The sequence below is a fragment of the Ovis aries genome, chromosome 1 (genome assembly GCF_016772045.2).
Source record: "Ovis aries strain OAR_USU_Benz2616 breed Rambouillet chromosome 1, ARS-UI_Ramb_v3.0, whole genome shotgun sequence".
Classification (NCBI taxonomy): Eukaryota; Metazoa; Chordata; class Mammalia; order Artiodactyla; family Bovidae; genus Ovis; species Ovis aries.
This window is the reverse complement of record NC_056054.1, coordinates 190,758,175-190,774,092: the sequence shown is the minus strand read 5'-3', so window position 1 is coordinate 190,774,092 and position 15,918 is coordinate 190,758,175. Positions and strand designations below refer to the sequence as shown.

At 36.1% G+C, this 15,918-nt stretch overlaps 1 protein-coding gene across 9 annotated transcripts in view; it reads left to right on the top strand.

Moving 5' to 3' along the window:
* Window positions 1-15,918, top strand: part of SNX4 (sorting nexin 4) — a 56,277-nt gene that overhangs the window by 19,298 nt on the left and 21,061 nt on the right. For all 9 annotated transcript variants that reach the window (XM_042232590.1, XM_060418894.1, XM_027956643.2 and 6 more), the window contains 5 exons: window positions 1,077-1,212; window positions 1,290-1,439; window positions 1,905-1,952; window positions 10,137-10,192; window positions 13,744-13,816. In XM_042232590.1, the coding sequence (XP_042088524.1) occupies window positions 1,077-1,212; window positions 1,290-1,439; window positions 1,905-1,952; window positions 10,137-10,192; window positions 13,744-13,816 (463 nt within the window). The remainder of the gene's footprint in view (window positions 1-1,076; window positions 1,213-1,289; window positions 1,440-1,904; window positions 1,953-10,136; window positions 10,193-13,743; window positions 13,817-15,918) is intronic.

Here is a 15,918-nt window from a genome sequence, read left to right as displayed (position 1 = left end):
ATACAGTGAATTAATGTAGCAAACTTAATATATAAATAATAAAAACATTGAACATCTTGTGTTGAGCGTGGCATGGTGTACACATTTTCTCCAGACTTTATTCTGAGACTGATTTAGCCTCTCTGCCTTTATACTGTACATGTACAAATGCACATTTTGGTTATATGTATGTTTCTTGGAGGATTTGTAAGTTATTTTCAACTAGGAAATGAGAAGGTTCAGATAATGTTTAGAAGACTGATGTTTTCTAATAGTCATTATGCTAGCAGAAATCATACATAGTCAAAATAATTTCAAATAGTCTTTTTATGATTTTACCCAGCTTTCCCCCAATTTGAACTTCTATATGGGTGACTCATGGCATTGCCTGCAGCTCTTTATATTAAATACAAGACTAAAACTGATTCGTTACTTCCCTTCTTGCCACTCTTTCAGAGTTAATTGACATTTTACTTTTGTGGATCTTTTCTGGTGCTTGGATGCATCTGGTTCATTGATGATGTTAAATTGAGGGGTTCTTGGTGTCATGGTGTTTGGCATGAATGTTGTTCTCTCGTGGTGGCAGTTGTTCTTTCATTGTGGCAATTAAAAATACTTTTTTCTTTAATGAAACACTGGTTTCATTGAAGTCTGGTGAAGCCAGACTTTCACTATATTGTAAAGCCAGCCATTATGTTAACTGAATTATTTTACATTGAGGCTTTTGTTGAGAAGAATATTCCTAATATGACTATTTCTCTCAAGTTCAAATAGGTTTTCTATAATGAAGTAAAGTGGTTAGGAGTGAGGGCTTGGGAATCAGACAGATCTGAGTGCTCTACCCACAAATCTTTGTGATTGAAGGAAAAGCATATACCGTGCCGCTGCTTCCTCATCTGTGAAATGGGGACAGTAATCCCTGCTTCACCAGGTTTGTTGTAGGGATTAAATAATACATGAAAAGTTCTCAGTGCCTGGTTCATAGCCCTCCTGGTTCATAAGCATTCAGTAAATGGAGTTATCAGTTTTAAAGGAGGTTGTATGCATGCATTTGTATTTTTTAAAAAACACTAGAAATCTTATTCTGTCTTTTTCAGGTCAGTTGAACATAGTGATGGTCAGAGTGTCCTAACAGACTCACTGTGGAGGCGGTATAGTGAATTTGAGTTGTTGAGAAACTACCTTTTAGTTTACTATCCACATATTGTTGTGCCACCTCTACCAGAAAAAAGGGTAAGGAGTGAAATGGTGGTGTCCTTTAGAAGTCGTTAGCATTGAGACTATTCTTCATGATTGTTTTGTTTATCTAGGCAGAATTCGTTTGGCATAAACTCTCTGCTGACAACATGGACCCGGATTTTGTGGAAAGACGACGAATTGGTTTAGAAAATTTCCTCTTGAGAGTCGCTTCACATCCCATCCTTTGTAGAGACAAAATCTTCTATTTGTTTTTAACACAGGTATTTTTCTTTTATTTAGTCTTTTAAAAAATTTCATTTGACTTGGGATTTTAAAAATTTTAAATTGTGGACTGCTTCTTCTTAAGGATTCTCTTGGAGCCACCCTTTGTTAATTTATATGTATTTTCACGGTTTGTTTTGTTTTGAATTTCCAAAGTATTATATCATCCTTTTGGCTAACATTTTTATACTTAAAGATACTAAAGATGGTACTTTTTGGTATCACTTAAATGGTATCAAAGTTAGTCTTTAGTGTTTTGAATCCTGGATCTATAAAATTTTGGGGTTGTCTCTGGTAATCTTTTGGAATCTGGATTGTATGTGTAATTTTGCAGTGAAAATAATTCTTTTTTAACCCCTCTCTCCCATCTCCCATGAAAGAAGAACAGAACGATGGGTATTTTATTTGGGATATTACTTATGGGCTATTTTACAGTGATATCTAAAGTTATCTTTAATATTTAGGAAGGCAACTGGAAAGAGACGGTAAATGAAACTGGATTTCAGCTGAAGGTAAGGGTAATTGTATGAAATAATTTGTCATGTCTGTTTACACTTTCTAGCATAGTGCCATGCCTTAATGGGTACTTGCTATTTATTGAATGAGTGAATGTTGGAAATAGGCTTTACATCTGATAACACTGGTAAAGTTTTTAAAGAAACAATGCAGTTTATTTTTGATCGGTGTAATTTTTGTTAATAGTGAGACTATAATGGGCATATTTATGTATAAATTTAATTCTCTTGGGAAAGAACATTTTGAAGCAATAATTTAGGTATAAGCTATAGATTTTTCCCACAGGTATAGTCATATTATGCTTCTTATGGTTTTTTCTTCCCTCTGTCCTTATCACTGTCACTCTCAGTGGTGCCTGCGTAATTGCTTACTCTATTAGATAGAAAAGACACTTGTAAAGGGTTGAACTTGGGTTTTCCTATCTTAGTAGGCTAAAAGGAGCCATCAGTCATGCTTATTTTGTATACTGAGACATGGTGGCCAATTTTGAGTGGGCATAGGATTCATTTTGTATCAGTGATACAGGTTTAATTAGCTTTTGATTGCTCATCATATTGATCATTAGAATTAGTGTTTGGGAATGGAACTGTTACCTAAAAATTAAAGAGCGTGTCAGTCATAAGATGACTACCCTCACTCCGCTCTGCTCTCCCCTCCCTCTGGTTTCCGAAAGTAATTTAACACTGCAGATTTTAAAAAGTTTTCATCTCTTACATAAACAGAATAGGTAAGAAGAAAAAGTAATATAAATTGATAAACAGTTCATATGATATCACAATAACAGAAGTTCAATAGGTTTAGGCAGCAAGAACAGAATGTCTTTACAGTAATTTTAAGAACTAGAGATTTATGCATTGGCATATAGGTATTTTAATTTTAACACAAAAAGACAGGAGAAAACATTTTTTTCTGCACAGAAAATGTAATTAAGTATCTAATTTTGTCATAAACCAATTTTAACTTATTGGTTCAACTTATGAGTTATCTGAAACTTCAGATAACATGAAAAAATTAGTATTTTCTTAGCTGTAACTCACTATGGTGCTCAAAAAGAGAATAATGGAATTTTAAAGATGATTTGAAATAACTCTGAACTTTAAAAAATTGTTTATATTTTGATAGAATTTTATGAGAACTAGTCCAGGATTTCTTAGGAGCTAATAATAAAGAAAAGAACAAACTAAAATATTGATTTTGGTGATGTCTCTTTATATAATAGAAAAATTTTAAACTTTTAAATTTTTAAAAGTTTCATTGATTTAGTCATTATTTTAGTAACTGGTTATCAGTTGTTTGTCCTTAGCGCAATTTTTGGGCGTAACTGGGTGGCCTTGAGAAAATTCATGAATTTCCCCATCCATTTAGACTATTCTGTCTACAGAGTGCTTTGAATCTCGTGTGTCGGTGCTACCTAAGTGTTTGGATATAATGTTTTATATTTAGGTAGCCTTACGGTAAAATCCTAGTTTCACTTTTGTAAAATCTTTGAAAGTAATACTCTGTACACAGTATTAATAATTTGAAAAGTAGGAATTCAAATGGACTAGACATAAAATGTAGGAGAAAGCAATGGCATCCCACTCCAGTACTCTTACCTGGAAAATCCCAGGGATGGAGGAGCCTGGTAGGCTGCAGTCCATGAGGTCGCTAAGAGTCGGACACAACTGAGCGACTTCACTTTCACTTTCATGCATTGGAGAAGGCAATGGCAGCCCACTCCAGTGTTCTTGCCTGAAGAATCCCAGGGACAGGGGAGCCTGGTGGGCTGCCGTCTATGGGGTCGCACAGAGCCGGTCACGACTGAAGTGACTTAGCAGTAGCAGCAGACGTAAAATGTATAGGGAGAATTTGGAAACACTTGCAAGGCAACGGAACCTTTTGGACTAACACGTGCATGTATGTGCATGCAAGCATGTACGTGCATCTGTGTATATCTATATATATAGAGAGAGAAAGAAAGACTCACCTGGAGATTGTGTGTTTGGTAGTTATAACTAACCTGATGACAGTCAAAAGGTGGGATTTAGAACTAACTTCTGAGATGTTCAGATGGATGTGGCATAACTTACTACAGTGTTTCCAGATATACTTTGGTCCTCTCAGATGGTGTCCAGTTCATTTTATTGTAGTTATCCAAACAGACTTGACTGTTTTTAGTCTGCAGCCTCCTAGAAAGTTTTAAAGGTCTAAAGGTGCATACTGCTGGAGTTAGGCATACCGTGACAATAGTGAGAGTTGACAGCTGAGCCTGCCGGTAAAGTATAACAGTGAGGTGAGAGTCAGACACTGCAGTACTGGGGTCTGTGGCATGGTGCCAAATCCCCACACACCTTTGTAGCCTCTCAGGCTTCATTGCATCACAGGTGGATTCAGTATTAGTTGTTTATAGTGGTTACTTTGAGGCTTCCAAAAAAGGTTGAATTGCTGGCTGAGTACTTATAATTCAGTGTTTTTTTTTCTTCTTCTCCTTTTTAGCATGCAACTAGTTTTTTGATGTAAAAAATTTTTTTTAATTCAGTGTTTCTTAAAGTGTGGTCAGTTGGCTTCATGAGTCTCAGTTTGTTGGGATTGTTCAGAATACTGAATCCTAGAGTTCATTGTAGACGTACTGACTCCCATGGGCCTAAAGCTTGGCAAACATTGTTGTAAGATGACAGATAAGAATATTTTTAGGAAAATAATTTTAAAAGATTATCAAAATTGTTAAGAAAAAAAAGTTTAGAACCAAAAGCAGCATTTTGTCTGAATATCATTAACATTAAATGTTTACTGTGTGCTTAAGCACTGTACTCTGATATAGTGTTCATGGTTTTTTTGCTGGCAGCTGCCTCAGTACTTTTGAGGTTAGTTCAGTATTATCCCAGCTTTTCAGGTCAGGAACTTGAGAAAGTAACTTAACCCACAGTCATATAGTTATAAGTGATAGAGGCTGAATTCAAGTCCAGGCCTTCTTAATTACCATCCTGTATTACTTATCTTTTCACTAGCTACTTATATAATTAATGTATATAAAGATGGTTGGTAAAGGAATGTTGGAAACTATATTTCATTGAAAATGAGATTGTTCTGAGTCAGACTGGAGCTAATATAGTGTTATAGGTCAATAATGAAAGTGAAAGTGAAGTCACTCAGTTGTGTCCGACTCTGTGACCCCATGGACTGTAGCCTAGAGTATTATACTCAGCAGGATAATTGTAGAAATTTAGTTTTATAAAAGTCTGTGCTTTATTTATTTTTTTGGCCATGCTACATGACTTGTGGGATCTTGATTCACCAACCAGGGATTAAACATTCAACGGAGGCCCTTGACAGTGAGCGCACAGAGTTCTAACCATTGGACCGCTAGGGAACTCTCTCCCCTCCCCTTACCTCCCCACTCTTGTTCTTCATTTAACACAAATATGAGCAACAGACTTTTTCATCACTGTTATATATTGGCATTCCTTCGTTTTTCTTGGATGTCTATATGATACTTCTGTTAATTCACTGAAGGGAGAGCAGAGAATTTCTCTTTAGAGTAATGAACATATTAACTAGTTACTTTAGTTTAAAGAAATACCATTTTAACCCAGTTACATGAAAGTAAGTGTCATCCATATGCCCAAATCTTAAATGAATTTAGGCTGACTAGGAAGTATCTAGAACCTTGTTTGTCACTTGGAGGAGGAACTGCCAGAGATAAGATCTGAGCCTTTAGTATCTCTGCTAAATCTGGAGATTCCAGATGCCAGGTACCTACAGACTGTCAGATACTCTTCTAGGTGCTGTGGATCCAACTGTGAATAAGCTGGAAACATTCATAAGCTCCAATACTGAAGTAGTTGAAGTTGAATTAACATCTATTTAAGATACTTTGAAAGTTATAGGTGATAAAAAAAGAAAACAGTTATCGTTGTGAGATAATATGACAACTGGAAATTTTTCCCCAGAGATTATTTTGAGATATGACAATATAATTTATTGTTCAAATGGAGACAGTTTTGAGAATAAAAAGGGGCTCTGCTAATAATTAGGTTAGGACAGCAGGTGTAAACCAGTAGTACTGTTCTGGGCAAACTGGGTCACATGGTTGAAGAGAACATTTGAGCTGAGACCTGAATAATGAGAATCCTTCAGTGGAGTCAGCCAAAGGGGTCAAGGAAGAAGAATGTTAGAGACAGGGCAAGCTGGTAATGGTTTACTAGGTAAGGTTTGGAGGAAGATAAGAATCTGAAAATGAAATAGAGGAGAGACAAGGTCTAGAACAAGAGAAGTATAGTATGTAATAGGAATTGGAAAGGGAAAGGGAGGTGGGGATCAAAGAATATGGGAAGGTATTAAGTTGGGACTGTAGAATAGTCCGGGTTTTGTTTTTGTTTTTCATTCATCCAGTATACTTACTGCATGTTTTTCTTGGGCCAGGCATTGGGAAGTGTTGGGGCTACAGGAATGAAAATGCAGTTGAAAGTAGTGCCATGGCGGCTATTGTGCAACTCTTGGGCCCTATTCACATTGTGTTTTTCCTTGTGGCTCTTACATTTTCATGGACAGCTGGGAAACAGGCAAACAACCCAGGGGATTTCAGACAGTGCTGTAGCAAAGGAGACAAAGTTGGGTGGTATGAAACAGTGGCTTAAGGGCTTCTTTAGAAATTTAGTGGAGGATCTGATAAGATGGATGAACGGTAACCTGTCAGATTTGGGTAGGGCTTCCCTTGTGGCTCAGCTGGTAAAGAATCCGCCTGTAATGTGGGAGACCTGGGTTCGATCCCTGGGTTGGGAGGATCCCCTGGAGGAAGGAAAGGCTACCCACTCCAGTATTCTGGCCTAGAGAATTCCATGGACTGTATATGTATAGTTCATGGGGTCGCAAAGAGTCAGACACGACTGAGTGACTTTGTCTTTCACTTAGAGATCTAGATTTGGGGAGAAGTTTCTGATTTGATGACATTTTAGGTAGTTTCTCTTTTTATGGAATCTTGTGATATGATGAGCAGATTGAGTGGGGTGTTACGATGGACTGACCTGTCAGTGTTTGGTAAGCAAGGTTAGGATGGTGATGGTTTACATTTTATATGCCTTCTATAGTGGTAAATTGGTAATATTAAAAGTAAAAAATAAATTGGTGGGATTCAGAAAAAGATGTACATGAAAATTTTCTTTTTTTTTACTTATGGGTTTTATCTAATTTCATCCTTACTTAAAGAATCTCATTTGCTTGTGCCTACAAAATCATTAACACATTGGTAATTTGAAATCACTTAAAGAACACAAGGGAGTCATATATGCCTTAAATTCATATATGCTGTAATTGAAAGGACTTTCACATGCATTAGCTCCTTTGCCCTTCAGATGTAAGAAATTTCAAGAATTGGTAAAGTATCCATTTATTTATTAAAAACTTTTTTTTTTGGTGGGGGGGTCCATGCCACATGGCATGTGGGATCCTCATTTCTTGACCAGGGATCCAGCCTGTGCCCCCTGCATTTGAAGTGTGGAGTCCTAACTCCTGGACTGCCAGGGAAATTCCTAAAATATACCCCATTCTAGAAATAAGAGAATCCCCTGAATTCAGTGACAACTTAAACTTTAGATATTCTTGATAGCTCTTTGAACTGCTTTTGATCTAAAGTTTCAGGATGCCATCAGCAAATGAAAGCGGTAGCTTGTAAGTTTCCAAAAGATGAAACCTTGTACCATGATGGACAAGAGTATTATTTATCGGCAATGAGACGCTCTGATCTTTTGCAAACATGCCATTGTCTGCTTTGCACTCAGTATTATCTATTTTTATTTCCTGTATGGATGTCTAGAAGTTCTTTATATGAGAAATAATTGCTGGTAAAATAGACCATTTTAACAAAGTAACTATATTTCTTTTTACCAAAAAAATGCTATTTTTCTATGATGTAAACAGTTGTTAGGTGGCAGATTTTTAAGGAAGTTTATTGTATTTAAGAGTCTGTATCCCTTTGTGTGAGAGGAACCCAGAGAGGGTTCACATTTGCTTTAAAGCATAAACCCCTCACCCATTCACAACTCTTGCTACTCTTAGTTTATCTTAGAAAGAGATGTCAGTAGAGACATTTTTCAGGGTTAATAAAATTTAACTTTTCACAAAGATTTTTTTTTTTTTACAAATGCAGCTATAAGGTTATATTTGAAAATAACCCTCTTAAAACCAGCCAACAACATCCTTACAACAAATTTTTGCTGCCATATTCACTAGAATTACAAAAAAAACCCCATAGTTTCATCTTTGTTCATCTGCGGGGATGTGCCCTGAGACCAGATCCCCCTCCCCTCACCCCCATTGTCCCTTTAAAGAAATGTGTATTTTTATCTAGAATGATCTTTAATTAGCGTCTGCCTATTTTCCAAAAGTGCTAGAGACATTATATATACGCCATTACAGAAGTATTATGAGGCCTATGTATTCTGCTGTTTACTATTGCATTAATCTGCACAGTTTATGCACTTTTTTTTAATGTGTTTGTCACTTCTTTCTAAGTCAGGCTTTCTCGTGAGCTAACAATTTCCTCAGTGGTTTCTGTCTCCTCCCTCCCTCCCTCCTTTTCATCTTTTTTTCCTTCTCTTTCTCTTTCTTTTTCAGAAACCACCTTATCAATTTCTAAGCATTTTGAATTCCTAAGATGTGAACTGCTGAGTGGTCTGCCATTTGGCCCTAAAACAGCTCTGTGCTCTCATGGCCTGCTTTTATCTGTCCCATATGATTGTATTTCATCAGAACTTCATGCATTTAGACAGTAATAAACAACACGGAGTCTAAAAAAAAAATTAAAAAAAAATAATAAATAAATAAAGTTTTAGGATGCTGGATTTGTGGAGTAGTATATTATTGCAGTTTTTTTTTTTTTTTTTTTAAGCTGTGTAATCTAGGAAGCCTTAGTTGTTCTGGTTTGTTTGTTTTATTATTTGGGGAGTATTTGTAATTAGGGTTTGTAAGTTGGAATGATATAAAATGTTCAGGATGGTTGGTATTTTCAAAACCAAATCATGTTATAAATTGTTAACCGATTGAGCTACACCTTTTGTGGTTTTTGTGCCTTGGTCGGGGAAAAAATACATTTATGTATATATTTTAAATGAGGACATAGACAAAGAGGATAAATTTGGATATATTAAGTATAAGTTTATACAGTGAAATTTTTATTTAGTATTGATCCCTCTGTCTCTCCTTTGAAATAAGGTAGAAGTGAAGAGGTTTCCCAGGTAAAGAATCTGCCTGCCAACACAGGAGATGTGAGCTCTATCCCTGGGTCAGGAAAATCCCCTGGAGAAGGAAATGGCAACCCACTCCAGTATTCTTGCCTGGGAAATCCCATGGACAGAGGATGCCTGGCTGGCTGTAGTCCACAGGGTTGCATAGACTTAGACACCACTTAGCAACTAAGCAGCAGCAGAAATAACTAAAGGAAGTTAAATAGTTATGTCAGAATATCTAGAAATAAGTAAAGATTGTTTAAAAGTTGTGTTGTAATGTTTTCTGTCAACTAGAAAGTAATTAATATGATGTCATCTAGCTTGTTTTCGGAGAAGGCAGTGGCAACCCACTCCAGTGGTCTTGCCTGGAGAATCCCAGGGACGGCAGAGCCTGGTGGGCTGCCATCTATGGGGTCGCACAGAGTCGGACACGACTGAAGAGACTTAGCAGCAGCAGCGGCTTGTTTTAACTTAGTACAGGCATTTCCATATTTCTTTCTTTTCTAAAATACTGATCATGAAAATGAGAAAAACCATTGTACATTTGGTTTATGTACATTGAGGATGGCCTTCTGAGAATGACCCTCAGTAAGGCCCAGGCTTCAAAGCAGTAATTTTATTTAGTTTATATATACAGATCATTGTTTTTCTTGATTTAGAGAAAAAGTAAACTACTTTTTGACACAACCTATTCTGAGTTATAATAATGCAGAGCTGTATGCTTGCTCCCTGTTGGTATTTACAGTTGTTTTACTTTGGTATCATTGAATGTCATGTATTCAGTTTAATTTATAATATTATTTTTGCAGTGTTTAAAAAATAACTACTAGTTGTTTTGGGGGGTATGTTTAATGTGTTTGACACAAATAATATGAAGAAAACTATACCTGAATAGCTTAATTCTAAGGGGAAAATAAAACTGTTTGGATTTATACCCTGAAATATAATTGTATTAAGTGAATAAATTATTTTTTCCAGGCAGACTCCAGGTTAAAAGCGCTTAATGCAACATTCAGAGTGAAAAACCCAGACAAGTAAGGTTTTGTTTTAATAACAGTTACAGTGTTGTTTTGAATGGTGCCTATCAATCTATTTAATTTTTCATTTCTGAATGTATGCACTTTATTTGCTAAATATTTTAAATAGTAATTCACATTAGTGAGATCCTTTTACAGTCTAAAACTGATTTTGAAATTTGATGATTTTATTGGGATTAAGGTTGTAAGTAACTGAAGTTTTAGAAAATTAAACCACTACTTTTTCCTGGAAGGATTTATTAAGTGTTATTGAAGGTATCAGAAAAATGAAGAAAGTAATTTTATTTTCGTATAAAATAGGTTTTCTTATTAGACTTTGCTTGTCAGATATGTGTAGAACTCAAGATAATATAGTATCTATTTTAATAATAAACTATCTACTTTGAATGCCAAGAAGACTTGATCAGTAAATGCATACTAGTATATAATGTCATGGAGCTATATCTATATGACAATTACCTGATTTCGTTAATGTTAGTTTGGAGTTTGTGAGAGCGTTTCTGTATTAAAGGAAACTGTGTATTCAGAAATAACTTTCCGGAGGGTGGAATCTAGGTACTTAAGATTTGGTTTTGCTCATTCTTGGAATTTGGCAGATAATTCAGGCTCTTCGTCATATGGACCTTTGCCTGAAGCTTAGTTCAGCTGTACTTTCCAGTTAGAAATGTACTTAGGTAGATGGAGTTTTTCCATACTTGGTGACCAAGTTTACGAGGTCTGTTACAGTTTCTCTAGTCAGGCCTTCAAGCCTTAACTTCTACATAGTGTACATTCTTAGCAGACAGAGGCCAAGTTTGCATAGTCTGACAGCCTGTTATGCTGATTTTCATAAACTATAACATATTAACGTAATGCCTCTACTTTTTAATATAACTTCTGAATATAAGATGTAAATATTAATATTTTAAAGTTTGGTAATTAGGGAATTGTGATGGTAACCATTGAGGTTTTCACTTTTTTAATAGACTTTGTTTCTTAGATAGTTTTGGGTTCCCAGAAAAACTAAGTGAAACATCATACAGAACCTCCCGTATCCCCTCTGCCCCTACACCTGCAAAGCTGTTCCTGGATACACACAGCCACGCCTGTTATCCCTTTCCAGCATGATACATTTGTTAATGATTGATCAGCCTGCATTGAATCATCATGATGCCTGTCAAAGTGCATAGTTTACATCAGGGTTCACCCTTGGTGTTATATATTGTATGGGTTTTGACACACGTACAGTGACATGTATGTATCATAGTATCATGAAAAGTATTTTCACTGTGCTTAAAAAGCCTCTTTGCTCTCCCTTTTTATCTCTTCCTCCCCATAACCCTAGCAACCACTGATCTTTATACTGATTCCATAGTTTCACCTTTTCCAGAATGTTGTATCATAGTATGGAGCATTTTCAGATAGACTTTTGCTTTACAGTATGCATTTAAGATTCCACTGAGGTTTTAATAAAGGTTACGACATCCATAATATATAAGAGGTGTTGTCTAGATTAAGAACTAAAATTATGTCACCCTCCAGAAAAAGCTTTGGAAAATGTAAGCAGTAGAGTTTATGACATTGGTGAATGTACATTAGTTAGAGGAGCATGTAGATGAGACAGTTTAAATTAATATTTTAATGTCGCTGTTAGTTAAATGTTTTTTAATGTAATAAAAAATGTATTGTCAATTGTATGTTTGTCTTCCCTTTTCTGACCTACCATCTTTTCTAGACTGCTAAATTTTATTTAATATCCATATTATAGAATTTTAAATGTGATATGGCCAGTAATATAACCAGGGCAGTTTTTTGCTCCTGTTAAAAAACTTGTTAAAGTATATAATTAGTAATATAATTTGTTTGCCTTAAATTTTAGATTAGAGAATTATCTATATCAGCCATTGTTGTAACAGATTTTTAATATGTAGAATCTCTGTTCTAGGTCTAGCTGGCCCAGTACATTAATTACTATTCAAACTATTACTAAAATAGTTTATATCACTAAAATACTTTCTTTCTGTTCTTTCTTAAAATCTAGAAAACCAGAAAGAGTTTCAGAGGGAATACCAAAATGATACCTCCTTCATGCATGTTTATTTTTCTTTGCACTGTTCAAAGCAGTGAGGAGGAGGACCTTGAGTCTTCTACTTTCTTGTGGCAGTATTTGGCTGATATTTAGGAGGTAGACTAAGTGATTAATAGAATGTATGGCGGGAAAGAGAGGAGAAGGAAATACAGGTGGCACCTAGGTTTCATTTTTAAACTGCTAGGGAGTACAGAGGAGAGAGATTTGATGGGATAGGAGAAGATAAGTTGAACTTTGGATATGTGAGCAGCTACTAATCTGCTAATCTAATCTGTTAGCCAGTTGGCATTATAGATACAACATTTAAAGAGTGAGTTTTGGGCTGGAAATAGATATCTGGAGTTAAGCAGCATGTAGATCATAATCGTGAAGCTTTGTGAATAAATCACATAGAGTACGGGCTTCCCACGTGGTGCTAGTGGTAAAGAACCCGCCTACCAATGCAGGAGACCCAGGTTCGATCCCTGGGTCAGGAAGATCCCCTGGAGGAGGGCATGGCAACCCACTCCAGTATTCTTGCCTGGAGAATCCCATGGACAGAGGAGCCTGGTGGGCTACAGTCCATAGAGTTGCAAAGAGTCAGACACGACTGAAGTGACTTGGCACGTATGCACACACATAAAGTATGTAGACCGAATGATTGGTTGTAATAAGGCGAGGACCTAGGGCTGAACTCTAAAGAAACCAGTGCTTGAAGGGTGTTTTCCAGAGTATAATCTGAGGATTACCAGCATCTGAATCCTGTGAGTGAGTTTGTTATAAATTCAGATTCCTGAGTCCCACTAGGGCCTCTGGGTACAGTTATGGTGATTACTCATGCCCTCTTTTACTTACAGGCCTTCAGTTGTATTTCTGGCAAATATTTTAGCAGTGCTTTGCACACTAAAGTTGGCATTATGAGAGATGGGTGAAGGAAGTCAGTCCTGCAAAGGAGACTTTAGGAGTGACCTGAGAGTAAAAGGAAAAATCATTAGAAATTAACAATGATGTCAAGGAAATAAGTTTTTGAGGAGGGTGAAGTAAGCTGTTATATTGCTAGAAGAACAGTGGTATTTAAAGTTTCAGGTCGTTATGGAGAATGGCAGATATTAGATTATAGAAACAAAGATTACTGAGCAGCGTGAAGATTAGGGTTAGAGATCATGAGTTTATGTTTGTACCAAAAGATTTTTTTAGCACCATAAATTTTCTCCTGTTTTCTTTTTTTCCCAAGTAACTTTTCATACCAACAAATTTTATCTCTATCTCAGTTCCACGATGTAAATTATAAAGTATGACATCTTTTCTTGGCTTTAAAAATATCTGAAGAAAATGTGGTTATTTAATTTTAGAACTTTCTGAGTTTGTATCAGTGTGTAAATGTTTAAGGCCAGCATATGGTTAAATAGAATCAGTTTCATTATTCTCAGGAACTGCTGTTTTGTCTTTCAGTTTTTGACTGCTTTTCAAGAAAAAAATGATGTTTTGTTTCCTGTTTCAGGAGATTTATTGAACTAAAACACTATAGTGATGAACTGCAGTCTGTCATCTCACATCTCCTTCGAGTCAGAGCTGTAAGTGGTCACCAGAAGCTTTTTGACAGGTGTTCTTGTGGAAGTGCTTCTCATTTAATCATTATGTTTTTAAGTAATGGAAGGTGTTTATGATGAATAACTGATTTTTATATTCAAATTTGGCGTGTTATTCACCTAAATTGCATTTTTTTAAATTGTGGAATTTTTTCTGGCATAAATAGCTTAAAGAATTTTAACCTGCTGTTTTCTCTGTAGTCTATATATGGTTTCTTTTTTTTTTCTTCTTAGTATATGGTTGTTTTGACATTTATCAAAGGGCCTGCCATTTCAGCATTGGAATATAATTGTATGACTTTGATCTACATATTCTTTTATTCTTTCAAGATTTATTTTTAAGATTGGTGAATAGTTAATATTAAGCCATTCTGTGTCTGTGCTCTTAAATTATACTAAATAAACTTATGTAGGGTAATGGTCTGCTATGACATGAGGAACTAGAAATATACCAATAATGATTGTACTTACCTGTAGAGTTTGGCTGTAATAGACATGGAGAAATACATTTTGGGGTAGATTAATGTAGTACCTGAAAAATGTTGTATCATCCACTCTGGTTCTTTGGGGTAATCTAAAGAAAACCTTAGAACTGGTCTTAAAGGCTTTGAAAGACACTGAGTTACCAGGTCTAGTATCATATCTTACACTCATTGGAATCATCTTGAAATGAAATATATCATCTGGGATTTATTTTAATGAAAGAGTCTGCTGGTAAAGTATGGAGAGAGGGTCAATTTTAGATGCAACTTAATTGGCCACATGATAATTGTTGAAGGTAAGTGTTGGGAAATGAGAGTATATCCTACTATTCTCTACTTTTTGTATGTTTGTATGAAGATTTTCATTAAAAGTATAAAAAAATAAGGGAACACTCCTTTTGAAGTATCCTCATATTGGCCCAATCTGTATAACCATCCAGAGTACTATAGGACTCTTTATATAAATTGTAAGTTACTTTGTAGGAAAAGAAAAAGGTACCTATGAGAATTATTAGGGTAGAGTCAAGAATCGGGTATTGAAAAGGACTTGTGAATTGATGAGATAAAATTCCTAGGCCTCTAGTTGCTTTGAAGTTACCTAAACAAATAAGGCAACAGTTCTTAATAAGGAAAGTGAAGGTGGGGTCAGAGACACCCCAGAAGACTGGAAGAACCCTTCATACAAAAAACCTGTGTCAAAAAACCTGGAGAATTTACTTAAATTAGAGGTCTGGCTGATTATGAAAGCTGTATCCTTCGTAAAGACCTTCCACCAAAGGGAAGAGGGGGTACACTGTGGAAGGTGTCATGCCACAGGAAGCTGGACAGCGCTGGGTGTCTTGGGTAGGCAGAGGCATGCTGTTAAGCGGTCACATAACCAGCTCCAGGTATTGAGAGATTCTCAAGCAGTCGTTCACATCCAGAAGAAACAAAGGGAAAAGGCAGAAAAACCAGCCAGAGTCAGATTTATCGAAAATATCAGAGATGAGTGGTGAATTGAACAAAATGTAACAGTTAAAACCCAGAAAATGTGTAAAATGTAGGGAATAAGTTTGAATGATATTTAAAGGAGGGAGGAAATAACTGTCACTGTTGTGAAGCTGTGCTGCAGATCATCTAGCCTGCAAGAAGATGTGGGTGATTGCTCTCATAAAGCAAGTAAGAAAACGATCACAGTCAAGCTGGGATATCCAGTGATCATATTTGGCTTTCTGCTGAAAGTATATATATATTTTTAAACTTTATTTTACTTTACAATACTGTATTGATTTTGCCATACGTCAACATGAATCCGCCACGGGTGTACATGTGTTCCCACTCCTGAACCCCCCTCCCACCTCACTCCCCATACCATCTCTCTGGGTCATCCAAAAGTATATTTTTGAATGTGATTAATACTTAATAATCTTTAGAGATCATGATAAAATGTAATAGTGATGTTACAGAAAATTTTGAGTCTTGCACACAGCTGTTTGAATACTTTGTGCATTTCATTTTGGGGGCTTCCCTCGTGGCTCAGTGGTAAAGAAACTGCCTGCCAATGCAGGAGAGGCACAGGTGCCTTGGATTTGATCCCTGGTTTGGGAAGATCCCCTGAAGAAGGAA